The sequence below is a fragment of the Alligator sinensis genome, unplaced genomic scaffold (genome assembly GCF_000455745.1).
Source record: "Alligator sinensis unplaced genomic scaffold, ASM45574v1 scaffold409_1, whole genome shotgun sequence".
NCBI lineage: Eukaryota > Metazoa > Chordata > Crocodylia > Alligatoridae > Alligator > Alligator sinensis.
In genome coordinates, this window is record NW_005842284.1 from 386,109 (window position 1) to 399,992 (window position 13,884).

Consider the following 13,884-nt stretch of genomic DNA (forward strand, 5'->3'; position numbering starts at 1 on the left):
TCCTCAAAGGATGGGGGGGAAAACTGACTTGTGAACTGACCAGTGAACTGCCTGCAAACTACTTGCCCTGTTTGCTGCCCCTGTTCGCTCACTCCCTGGTTACTCCTTTTATACTCTGCTGGATTTGGACTGGCTCAGGTCCCTTGTTAGGGCTTTTGTCAGGCACAGGCAGCAATCACTCAGCTAGCAAGTCTCAGCTTCTCAGAGCACGCGCCTTCACCAGAACCTCCTGCTTAAGAATTCCCAAATCACACACTCATAAATGGACTCCTTGATACCCAAATGCAAAGCCTGCTGTTTGCTATCTTTGTCAGCTTTTGGGTTGGAAACGAAGTGGGTTTGGGTTAATGTCAGTCCTTACGGGGTGTTTGTCTATCTTTAAAATCTCTTTTTGTTTCTGACAACTAGAAGAGTTCTTCAGATGTCAGCAACCCAGGGGGCAATGAGTTCTGCAGATCAACAGTAATGGAGCATTTAAAATGCTGGTTACTTTTGTATGCATACCACTTCCCTCTGACTAATGTAATGACAGATTTGTGATAATGTCATCATCTAGTGGCAGGTCTGTAAAGAAAAGATCCAGGCTTTAATATTACTACCCACAAATGGAAATTCCACTTGAACTGCAGCAATAGTGGCTTTTTGTTTTTCAAATGGGAACAAGAGCTGCTGTATTTGTGCAGGCTAGCTGGTGCTTATATGTATATGACAGACCTACTATATCATACTGCCTCCCCAGCTCTGCAAATGATGTTAGCCTTAATCTCACCCTTGGCCACTTCTGCCATGCAAGTTTTCTCCTGTTCTTGCACAGTGCTCTTTAAGAAGGGGATGTTCACTGATCCAGTCTGATTTGCAGGACTTGTGTTTTCTGGTTCCCATCCCACTGGCTCTAGAAAATGGCCAATTTATAAGTCAAATAACACCTGACTAGAGTTGATTCATACTTATTTAATCGAAGAGAAGAAAGAGTATTTGGAGCCTTTCTACATCTTTCCGATTTTGCTTGCCTGGATCCTACTTAGGATCCAGTGTCCATTCAAGTCAAGGGAAAGTTTTGGTCACTTCCTTTGGCCAGAAACTGTGCACAGTGCCTACCACATTGCAGATGCTAATAAAATATAAATAATGAGCTGTGATGGAGATACTTGCAGGCCACTAGGCACATGGCTAGCCAGTGCTATCAGCTCTGTGCTTTCCCAAGTGCTAAATTTACCCAAATAAAAAAACCCCCAAAGGACAAAGATAAGTAAACTCTGGTATATTTTTGGCATTCACAATGTAGGCAACTCCACAGTCCTAGGAGACAGCAGGGGTGTTTTAAACCAGGGGTTCGGCCACATTTTCCAGTGGGGGAGGAGCAGTGTTTGGAATTACTCAAGTTGGATGAGAAGCAGGCAGACATTAGGCTCCAAGCTGTCATTGCTGCTTCTCCCCACAGCTCAGCTGCAGCAGGGAATGGAGACAGCCCCGGCTCTGCTGGAGCCTGCGCTGCCTGGCTGCAGCATGGCAGGGGCAGAACTCCCCCTCCGTTGGAGGCCCAGACAGCTGACTGTGGCAGGGCACAGGGAGAGACCCCTGACACCAAATGCCATTGAAGCCATGGCTCCATGAGCTGGATCCAAAGGGTCTGGAGGGTCAAATCCAGCACATCGCTGACCCTGATTTTAAACCATTCATTCAGAAGCACAACTAAATGGTTCTCTCCCTGAATACTCTTCGTTCATTGTTTTTTTTTTAAATTAACATCACATTTTTTGAGCATTGGCCCACTGCGTTCTTTTTAAGCCGTGGCGTGGCTGTTCTGCTTATCTTATTGAAGATTTATAGCCCCATCTAATTTAGCTTTACATAAATAATTATGAATTGCTCGTGAGACCTTGCCAACCGCTCCGATCCCACAAAGTGACCCAACCTGAAACCCCAAAGTACTGAGAAACATTCATCTCAGAGTATTTTTATAGGCACCACTTCAAAGGAACTGTGGTTTAAAAATATGCAGCTATTTTGGTGACCACTTGTGTGGGATAAAGTTTCCCATCAGTAATAGCAGGGCTGTAACAGGACTCCAGGGAGGAGGAGAGAACTTGGGGGAATGTTCATGGCACCTTTTGCTGGTTAGTGTGCACCGTGTTGATAAAATAGGAGTCTCCACGAGTAAATGTGCTTCCTTAGGTAATTCAGACTAAGTTTGCCACAGAAATACTGCAGAGTTTGGGTTCTACAGGAGAAAACACCTTCAAACACGCATTGGGAAAATAGACATCATATGTTTCATTTTTAAGTTTTCCACTCTGTGGCATGTTCTGTATCCTCTGCCCAGGTGTGAAGGGGTGCCTTGCAAGACATTTGGTGGATTGCAACATGAGAGGGGAAGGAAAGGATTTCTCTTTCATGAGGCTGAATAGAAGACACAAACTCCACCACCACTAGGAGCCTGAATTCTGGGAGGACTCATTGCATGCTCTTACACAGGAGGGTGTATGGGCTGGCTAGCTTCAGGGGATACACACTGATGTAACTGTAAGGCTGACGGAGCAACTGCAGAACAGCTCCATTCACATCCAGGAGCATTCCCCCTCATCCTGCCTATCTTGCAGTTACCAGTCTGACCCTGGGGGCAGGATTTTAGCCTCCAGGACATATGGATAGACTTAAATTAGAGCAGCATCTGTTTCCTGGCAAACAGGCTTGTTTTCCCCTTGTGTGTGCTTGGGGAGGAGAATTAGACTGACTTGGAGTTCGCAGGCTGATCAGGTTCTCCAGCAGAAGGGCAGGAAACTATATAAGATTTGCTGCTTGGGTGACAGAAGGAGGCTGGCTCCTTTGGAGTAAGGATGACTTGACCCATTTACTGGAGGGCTGAATTGGTAGCTCTGACAGGGGAGCTCTGGGGTTGCAGTGACACTGTTGCTGTCTGACCATCCTGGGGAATAACCACCTTAAGAACAATGGAAAGGAGGCACGAAAGACCGTTTAGTTAGCAGACCACTCTGCCTGCTCACAACTGTGGCATTAGTTGAAAATAGGCCCTTTTTTCATTGGCTTGTAAAGATCCAAGCTCTGAATTCTCTAGTTCATTGGTAAATGTGTTGACTGCTATAAAAAACAAAGCCAGCATGTTATGAAATCTTCATGCTGCTCTAAATGCTTTTTTGTTAAGCCACGGCCAAGGGGACAGGCAAGTATGTGAAGAAAAATGATGTTCACTTATTTTGTCAGAACCTAAGAATTTGTCTGTCATCTTTACATTTAAACATGTTATCAGCTTGGAATCACAGCTTTCGATCTTCCCCCTCTGACACAGCATATCTTTCCCTTGTTTTCAAGGTCTCCTCAGTAACTATTTCAGTCTTCTTTGGAAAACATTAATTTCTTGTCCTTACCCACAATACCTTAATACCCAGCAGAACCTGACCTGGCCCTCTCTTGTTCATTCCCATTACTGGACACAAATACTATCTGTGATGTTAGGTGAAATTCTTTCTGCCCGGCTGAAACTGTGTTTATTCTAATGAAAACTTTTGGTGTACTCTGATTTTTTGAGGGTTCACAGAAAAAAATGGATGGAATTAGCAAACAACCTAACTAACAATATTCAGCATTCTCAGGGGCAGAGGTTGGCAACCCTTTGCTGCTGTGGGCCACCACTTGCAACTCTGAACCCTGCTGCAGGCTGATGATCTTCTCCCCCGAGAGTACCCAAGCCACCTGTGCTTACCCTTGCCACTGATTCTAGTGGCGAAGAACAATGGAAAGAGTTACATTTGGTGGTATCCTAGGAACCGAGCAGGGAGAGCAGAGCCATCAACAGATGTTATGGAGGGAACAGACAGAATAAGTCAGGTGATAGGACCCTGGGGATGCCCTCTCCCCTTCACAGGCTGGTTATGGCCCACAGGCTGTAGGTTGCCAATCCCTGCTCAAGGGCATTTTTCACCAAATTTGTAATACTTACCAAAGCAGGGTGGGAGGGGGTCATATCTAAATCTGATCTATAACTACTGAATGATTTCAAATAATACAATTTTTTCCCCTATGAGTCCATCTTATTGTAGCATTACAAGTGTAATGCAAGAAATAACAAGATCACAAGAAAGCAAACAAATGTTTGCAAAAAAGATGCATCAATAAAACCTAATCTCCAAACTTAACAGACAGGGTTTGTCCCTGGCACTTTTATTCAGCACTGCTGGTACCTCCATAGCCATATCTTGCTTGACGAGTGTCTGGCTCTCATGCTGATGTTAACAAAAAGGTCCTTGAAACAGAAGAGAGAGAGAAGTTCTCAAGTCTTTCTTGGTGCGACACAGTGAAAGATTATTTGTGTTTGTCTTTCAGTTAAATTGACCTTTTCCCCCTCTACTTCCAGCCTGTTTCTGATACTGGAGAACAGTCTTGACACCACTTGAGACACAAAAACTTTCTAAATGCCAGGCCATGCCTGACTTTACGCTGTCAGGCGTAAAGTGCAACACGTGTTGCACAGAGAAGCTCTTTCAAACTCATGCCTAAATTCTGCATTGACTGTCAACCCCATGAAGTGTCGTTCAAACCTCTGGGGGGCGTGTATAGGGCTTAAAATCAGAGCAAACATTTCTAGTGCCTGTGCTGGAAATCACAGCATATTTCAGTTGGCAAGAATCTTCTTTTTTTTCTTTTCTTTTTTCACTGAGAATGGGTTATAACTAGCACAGTCTGAGTCAGAGATTGCTTCAGTGGGGAAAGATGTAGCATTCCCACTCAGACTTCAGAGGCATGTCTCTTCATAACTTAATAGACCTGGAAGCTGTTAAGATTTGTCATAAAACAGCTTACATTTCAAAATTCCATTAACATTCTTCCACCCACCATGATTGTGCCTTTAAATCCCCAACTTGGTCAAGGGGATTGTGCCTCTTAGCAAAATAACAATTTCAGTTTTTGTTTAAAAAAAACATGTGTGGAATCCACACATTGAATGGAATATAGATAAAAGGGTGTGTTGAATTTCTCTGAAGGGAGTAACCCCTCTCCCAGTCCAATGAGTCAATACCAGACCTTTAGCAAGGTCAAGAGAAATGCAGTATTTATGAGGCTGGTTTTGGCTACCGGCATATCAGAAACCTGAGAACATCGGGCCAGCTTTTTGGCTGGTGTAAATCAGTGTAGCTTCATTGTCTTCAAAGGACTTATGTTGATGCACACCAGCTGTAGAGCTGGTCCGGTGTCTCTTCCTCAGACACTGTAGAATGTCCAAAAAAGGAAACTATTTAAGAAAACATGTCAAAATCTTCACTCCCTTTGTGAAAATGTTGTGTTCTTGGGATTATTTAAGTATAGCTGAAGCACTTTAAATGGCTGTCTATAAAGGAAGGCTTATTGTACTGAAAATGAAAACTTTTCCATAGGCTTTAGCTGGACTTGTCTTAATGCTAAAATGATTATTGCAGTGGTTCTCAACATTTTTTTATAATCAAGACACTCCTCATTAGACTCAGGGATCCCTTCAGCCAGCTCTTAGCTTTCACTTGTGTTTTGTCTATGGAAAATGAATAGAGCAATTCTGCTGTTGCAAAGAACTCAGAGAAACCACAACCAGTCAGACTGCTTTGGACGCCATGGATTCCTATTTGAAATCTCTAGGTTTATCTTGTGAATCTTGTGTAGCTGTTTGCATACCTAACAGTGCTAATATTGCACAGCTCCCCATGGCACCCTTAAAAGGATCGCCCAGCACCCTGTTTGAAAATCATTGCATTATTGATTGTGATAAGAGTTGGGGTTTGAGGTTTTTGGGTGGGGGCGGAGTTGAGGAGACAAAGTTGTATTCTTTCTATTTCCTAGGATTGAGCCTTTCCAATCTCATTTTGTGCTGCTGTAGTAAAGACTAAACCACTTCTGTTGCTTGGATAATATGTTGGGGAGGAGCAAGCTTTAGCTGAGTAATACCAGCTAGCCTCTCTTTCTGTCTAATCTTTGCTCTCTTGCTGAGAACTGAGGGTGACCTGTAAACCTTTTCCAAAAGGAAAATAAAAAGACAGGGGAGATGCAATGGGAGTTATTTGCCAAATGTATTGAAGAGCTGGAGGACATTTCAGTATAGGTAACTGTGAACCAACTTAAAGACCCACAGAACTGATTTCAGGACCTTGGTGTTGCTCTCCATCACTATGGGGACTTATAGTGGCATTGTTCTGTGATGTTTTAGACAACAGTAACTCCAGTTGAGACAGAACACTTACGGGAAGCCAGAATAATGTCAATATTAGTACACATGAAAAATGTACTGCATTGGGATCCTATGGATTCAAGTCTGCAACAGGGTTCCTAATATTTGTACAATCAAAGAGCATCATACTAAGGCTTTACACTTGTTGGGAGATCCAGGAGTGGAGTACATTTCTACTTTTATATCATAAATACACTTAGAAAAGCAAAGTTACTTGCTGAATGCCCTTGTGTCACTCTCCCTAATTAAAGCATTCAGAAAGAACATCCTACTAGGTCCAGTGTAAAGATTTTGCACCACTCAGGTCCCAGTTAAGCTCTGTTTTGATGATTGAAATGGGACCTTCCTGCAGTAGTGTAACTAGGGTGGGGAGACCAGGGCAGCTGTCCTAAGTGCCGACTTGGGGGACAGTGCGAAAAATAGCAGCTGCTACCACAGCAGCCCAATTACATTGATAGAATAGTAGCAGTCAGAAGTTGCCACCTCCCTTGTATGTCCCCCTACCCTGGACACCCAGATGCTTTGTTACACCTCTACTTTACAGCGGTAGCCCTCAGCTCATACTTGCCCTGTGTACAGGGTAGATTCACCTCACTAAAGACCTCCACCATTATTTCTTTATCCTGGATCTCCAGGCAGCTTGCTTCCCAACTCTCTTTGTAAGAGAGCAAAATGAAAACCGGGTATTAAACACTTTACACAGCTATAGACTCTGGACCCAGAGGGGCCATATTGTCATATATGTATACTTCAGATTTCTTACAAATGACCCAAGCATTTCAGAATCTATGGTTACTTGATGAAAGTCCAACATCACCAAACAATTTTAACAGGTCAGTATTTGATCACTGCACCAGGTTTACAAGTGATCCTAATGGTAATGGAATCCTAATGGTATTCACTGTACAGGAGGAGAACTCCCTTTTGCAGTCAGGGCTCATATAAGCCCCACAGTGGAGGGTGGAGGTTGTTGAAGGGATGTGCTAAATTATATTTCTTAATTATGCCCCTCCCCAGAAAGCGCGCACACTTTTCAGATAATATTGTCTCCCACCAGCTGGCAAGGATGGTTATAGCTATGTTGTGCTGTTGAAATCTTTCTTGGTAGATTCTCTCCCCAGCCAGTGGCATAGACACCAGGGTTAACTTTAGCTCAGTGAGTACAGATCAATTATAAGGGGGATCCTTCCATTATAAAAGAAGATTTCATTTATTTATTTGTAAGAAATAGAAGGCATACATTGGCCATTGAGAACCATATGAATCAAAACTGAATTTCTTAATCTTGATACATGCAATGGATGGACAAACAACAGTGCCCTGGACACAATCAATCTGAAATTCGGATGTGTTGGGGTATGGGGTTTCTTTTTATTTTACACAATTATATATCCATGTGGCTTTACTAAAATGCAGGGTGTAGGCTAAATTTGTCTGGATTCAAGTCCAAGGTCCACTTGAGCCTAGTGGCTCATCAGGCCAGTATGCTTAATGTACTTCAGTTACTGTAGCAAACAACTCAAAATGGAGTGATGTGGGAGCATCATGTCCAGCTCTTTTAGACTCCCCTGTCTGAATGGCCAGATATGAATTTACAAGTTGGGTTGATTTGGGGCAGCCTTCAGCATAGAGCAGAGTGAGGCTTTGAACTCATGTTTTCTAGTGTCATAGCAGGATGCCTTAAATGCTTTTCCACCAGAGAGCCTGGAATTCTAGTCTCCCAGTGGGCATGCTTTTTATTACATCTTGCTTTTCTTCTCTCATGACAGTCATCCGGGCCAAAGTGGTGGGGAAGAAGCTCATGAAAGATGGACCTTTCGGAACAATGCGATACACCGTCAAGCAGATGAAGGTATGTGTGCAGACACCTCAGGCTGGATTTAGACACCAAGACCATTTCAATTACTTCTAGAACACCAACATATGCAGCTTTAAAGTCCAGTCCTGCTAGTTGCTAAGCATCCTTGTCTCCCATTGTGATCAATGAGAAAACAGGGTAGTCAGAAGTTTATAGAGTCATACCCACACAGAGACAAAGAAAGGCATTAGGGCATGCTTAACCATGTAATGCTGAACATCTGGGTTCATCTTAACTTTTATGCTGGTGAAACATGCTAGATGGGCAACCCTGAGTTATGGAAACATGTCATCTACAGATGCAGTGTAGACTGTGTAAGTACAAGTTTCCTTAGGAGACTCATAGATTCATAAACACTATCTTTAAGTTGCAGCCCTACCTTTTGAAGGTTTTTCTGTCAAAGGTGAGGTTGTTCAGGTTTTGTTTTTACCTTGTTCTCTTTGCTGACACCAAGGACACCAATTAGCATGATAGCATTTTCCATGTGGGTACGCATTCAGTAGAACCAGCACACAAAATGGTTCAGCCACCCAGAAAGACAAAGTAGTTTGCAGCTATCAATCAAGTTAATTTTGAACTGGTGATTTAGAGATGAAAAAGGTGCATCGAAGTTACCAGTCCCTAGAGTTGTCCAGTCACTCCCTCTTGAGTCTTACAGTCACTATACAGATTGCATGTAGCCTGCTGCTTTGGGCCTTTGGGCGTGTGTGTGAACTGACCTCTTGTTATGTAATGTTAAAAATCAGCCCAAGTGTTTTTCTTGGCTGCAGCATCCCAGTCATAAGACTGGTTTATGTCTTTAAAAGAAGGAGGGCAAAAAAAAAAAGGAGAGAGAATGAAAAAGTCTTGGCATAGATTGCAGAAATCTGAAACATATTAGACAAACTAAAGGTTCAGGGAAAAAAACACAGTCACTTGCCTGCCTCATCACAGTAACTCTCTTTATAAGGCAGTTTACAGCTAAGCAACAAAGCTGCGAGGAGGAGACATAAAGCCTGTTTCATAAACTATCGCAAAAAAACACATACGTTGCCAAAATCAGCCCTGGCGGAACTCCTTGAGTGGAATTTTTGCATTTCACCTCAGAGGGTATAAAGTACCAGCTTCCTATATTTTTTTAACCTCTATAATTGTCTCTGCTTTTAAATAAAAAGTCTGATTATGAATATTGTGCATATTAATGGGAACAATGCCCTGTAACACTGGCTGGAGGAATACATGGGGCAGCCACTCCCCACCTTTGGCCAACAGTCCTTTATCCTCATTAGCAGCATCTTGTGCTATTCCAGTCCTGCTTTTCCACCTGCCTGCTGAGCTAACATGCTGCAGTCTTGGCTAGCACTGCTCAGCACCTGCCTGTTGCAAGTTTTCATATGTTATTCTTTCTCCATCTCCCTCAGGTCACATCTGATTCTTATTCTCATTCTCCTACTGTAAAGTATCCCCTGCTAATTTAGACCTCCATTGCACGCTCCCTCTCCAAGCAGGCGGACGGCACCTGCTGTTGGAACGAAACAGTCAGTGAACATGAACTTTCCCCATTAGACATAACACAGCTAATTTCTGTCTTCTCAAGTACCGATAGGCAAGGGCAACACAGTACTGTTTGTCCCACATCTGGCATGCCTGAAGGTCAGAGGTTACTTGCCAAGAGCCTTGAGTGAGTTATGCAAAAATACCATTAGAGAGTGAGGAAACAAATGTGGTTTGTTTGTTTCGTGACAACCTCCAAGTACTTATCTCCAGGAGAACTGTGCGTCTCTTGCAGATCAAGGGAAGTGATTATTTCATTCTCTTCAGCACTGGTGAGTCCTCATCTACAACACAGTGTCCAGTTTTGGGCCCCATACTTCAAAAAAGATATGGACAGACTGGGCAGAGTCCAGTGGAGAGTGACAAAAATTATTAGAGGCCTGGGAAACATGACTTATAAGGAAGGGCTGAAAGAACCAGAACCATTTAGTCTGGAGAAGAGAACACTGCTTGGAGATTTGATAACACCTTTCAAGTACCTGAAGGGAGATTATAAAGAAGATAGAAACAGACTTTTCTCTGCGACTCTAGGGGACAAGGCTAGGAATAATGGCCTCAAGCTGCAGCAGAGGAATGTTTTTACATTTGGGTTGGAGTTTAGGAAGAACTTTCTCACTGTGAGAGTAGTTGAGCATTGAAACAAGTAAGTTATAGAGGTTCTGGTATCTCCATCCCTAGACACTAGAATGGGATGGTTTAGTCAGGGACAATCGGACTTTGAACAGGGGAATGGACTAGATGATGTCATGTGATCCCTTCCCGCCCTACTCTTCTATGATCCCACATTTGCTCCCCAAGTCAGAAATTGGGGAAGTACTAATCTTGTAAAATAATGGCACCTGAAGAATACCTTAGGCAATAGAGATGTCTGTTCCACTATCAGATAGAGGAAGGTGGCCTGGTTTGGCAATGATGGAGCTGGCTACTGCAAGACAAGCACAGATTTCCATGAGTCTGTATGGCATTGTCAAATAGGACTTTCCCTGTCTAGGGAAAACAGAGTTTGCCCCATTGTCAGTAGATGGATGTCAGTGGGGTGTACTCTCAGGCAGCAATAAACAGTTTCCTCACTGGAATCTGGGTCGCCAAATAGACTATAATAGACTTCAGTAGCACCTCTGCTGTCAATTAGAAAAGGAACATGTGCTTACAGATGTGGAGGTGCCACAACAGACAGGGTGAACAAATTGAGAGATACTCCATTGTGAAAAGTCACCTTACTGTAACCTGAAAACCTTTAAAAATTAAGAAAGCCAGTATGTGTGAACTTGTCCAGATCTGTTTGCATTAGGTTGTGCTATAAGGGTGGGGGACTTTAGAGCAGACGTACTGATCCATACCTATCTAGGCCAAGATGACAAGAGAACAATTGCCTTCTTGTGCAAGCACTGATCAGAAATATTTTGACAGGAAGTCATGGGCCCAACAAAAACAGTGAATTAAACAGATCATAAGTTGGCAAATGAGCTTCTGTTGGCACACTGTGCCGTTCTGTGGGAGGTGAAACATGTATCATACATTTTAGCCTGACCTTGGACAGGAAGGAAAACAGAGCAATCACAATGCTGAGCTTAACTGGAATGTCCTGAGGACATAACTTTCAATAAACAGATAACCTGAGTATCTTATTTTAAACACCACTGTCTCTCTGCTGTGCTGAAAGTATTCACTGTAAGAGGGTATTCACTTGTATGCTGTGGGGGAATATGGGCTGATGCAGTATACCTTTCCCTGTGTCACCCCACTGAAGATCATCTGTACTTCTGCTGGAAAGAAAACTAACTATGCATTTGATTCTGCACAGTAACATGTCAGTAGCACTGATAATAAAGTTAACATGTCAGTTTGTTCCAGTCCCTTTTATATTCTCCTACACCTATAAATAAAAAAATAGACCATTTACTTTGACATATGCTGAGTGGCCCAGATAAGCAGGGCGAGTGGGTCCTTAAGTACATTAAGTAGTAATAAGCAATCAGGGCTCAGTGTCGAGGTGATCTCTTTTATTAGACCAACAACATTTTTGCAAAAAAAAATGAAGTAGTAATAAACTGTCTTGCCATTTCCTTTTTGGTCCCCTAACTTCACTCTAGCCAGCTCCCATTTTTCTGTGATGCCCCCAAGTCCATCGCAGGATGTTACAGGTAGACTTCCTAGGGACTGGGATGGACCATATGACCAGATCACAGACACAGCAGTGGCAGATTTTTCAGTACAGAGGTGTGCAATTCCAAAAAAATCTTGCCATTATTATTTTTTCTTTTTCGGATTCTAAAATTCTTGAAAAGTAAAGTATTACAAGGCTGCTGTCAGAAAATCTGCACTGACCTGATGTGACCAGACTCTGTGGTCCAGTACTGTAAGTTGTGACATCACACTGCATTCTAGGAACTGTCCAGATTGACTTCAGGGAATTGAAAAGGAAATGCAGAAATTGGATTTTGCCGCTCTGCATGCATACTCAATCCCCTCTTAGTCTGGCTAAATAGGAGCATTCAGCACATGCTGCCTAAAGGAAATTGGCTTTCTTCAGCTTGCAGCTCACCTTTTAAGTAAGGTAAAAGGATGAAACCTGATAGTCGCAAGGGGAAAGAACAAGCATCTAGATTGCTCTCAGTTAAAATTCATAGGGGAAAATATCCTATTAAAGGACATCATAGTACTAAGTTCATCACGAAAAAAGAACCACATGATTTGCACGTGTATTTCTGTGGCAGAGTTCAACCTAATCCCCAAGCATGGGAATTGCTAATGGGAATGCTGACACAACCGGAACTGGAACAGTGCTAGCAGGCACTGCCATGCAATGCTTGTTAATACTTTGCTCCCTGTCATTAAGTTTCCTAAAATATACCTCTGTGGCGACAGGAGGACTCTGAGAGTAGCACTGAGGAGAGAGGCCAGCTTATGACTGGTTTTCTTTTGTCTATCCTAATGGCACTTGCAGGATATTTTTTGCAACCAAAAATAATACTTGGTGTAGTTTTATATTTTATCTTTTAGAAGGGCTCCTCTGCAGGTGATTTTCCCTCTCTGTAGCTTCTCAAAGGCTTGCGCTCCCATGCACTGAAGGGCAGATGAGAATTTCTCTAATGTTCAGCAGCATGGTGACCAGAATCAGCCAGAGAAGTCACTGCTGAGTGATACAGAACTCCTCTTAAGGAGGAAGCATACTTTCTTAGGCAACACTTTCAATTCCTGATAATTTAGTGATCAAAGGAATAGACTGAGAAGTTGAAACTGGGCCTCATCTAGTAGGGCATTATCATTAGTTAACTCCTAAGTAGTCTTGATGTGCTTGATGCTATACAAAAATAAAGGAGTCACTATCTATTACAAAGATCTTATACCTTATGCTGTCTATCCTAGATACTTAATATGGCACCCATTACATTAGCATCTCATGATTGATGTACTTATTAGGGGTGTGCGAAGCGGGTCCTATTTGATTTGGATTCAGATTCGGCCCGAATCAGGGACAGTGATTCGATTAATTGATTCAAGATCACTGTTCCTGATTTGATTCAGACAAATCTGAATCTGAAGATTCAATGCTGATTCGGAGAATCAGCAATTTGGACAGACGCAGCTTTAAAAGTGTTTTCTACATAGTTCAAGGTACCAGGCGTGGCTCGTGATCGCTGCGATGCTGGGGCACATGGAGCATCAAACAGAAGTGCTTGGCAGCAAACCTGGAAGTGGACCAGAAGTAGGTCCACTTCTGGGTCTGCTGTTGAGCACGCTGGGGAGCCCCCCATGCTCCTGTGGGACGCTCCATCTGCCCCACCATTGCAGCATTCACAAGCCACATGCTTCCTATAGGTATGTAGAATAAGAAAATTAAAGTTGTCTCTATCTCTGAATTTCTCCAAATTGATTTGGAGGGTTCTGATTTGATTTGGAAAGATTAAAGGGTTCTCTGATTCGTCTCGGAGATTTGGCCACCAAATTGAAACAGGGACCGAAGCTTCACACAGCCTTAGTATTTATCCACTTGGCAGCCCTATGAGATAGGGAGGAAAAATGTCCAGCATACCTACTGCCTAGGGAATGACCTGCTTGGTGGAACGGAAGCGGAAAGGGATCTTGGAGTCCTACTGGACTCCAAGATGAACATGAGTCGGCAGTGTGACAAAGCCATCAGAAAAGCCAATGGCATTTTATCGTGCATCAGCAGATGCATGACGAACAGAACCAAGGAGGTGATACTTCCCCTCTATCGGGCGCTGGTCAGACCGCAGTTGGAATACTGCGTGCAGTTTTGGGCGCCGCACTTCAAGAG

The 13,884-nt window shown here is 43.1% G+C and overlaps 2 protein-coding genes across 2 annotated transcripts in view; one reads left to right on the forward strand and one right to left on the reverse strand.

The window, feature by feature from the left end:
• SYN3 (synapsin III) overlaps positions 1-13,884 on the reverse strand; it is a 364,275-nt gene that overhangs the window by 166,671 nt on the left and 183,720 nt on the right. The gene's annotated exons all lie outside the window — the stretch shown is intronic.
• Positions 1-13,884, forward strand: part of TIMP3 (TIMP metallopeptidase inhibitor 3) — a 57,218-nt gene that overhangs the window by 34,017 nt on the left and 9,317 nt on the right. The window contains exon 2 of the mRNA XM_006028020.3: positions 7,981-8,063. Within this exon, the coding sequence (XP_006028082.1) occupies positions 7,981-8,063 (83 nt within the window). The remainder of the gene's footprint in view (positions 1-7,980; positions 8,064-13,884) is intronic.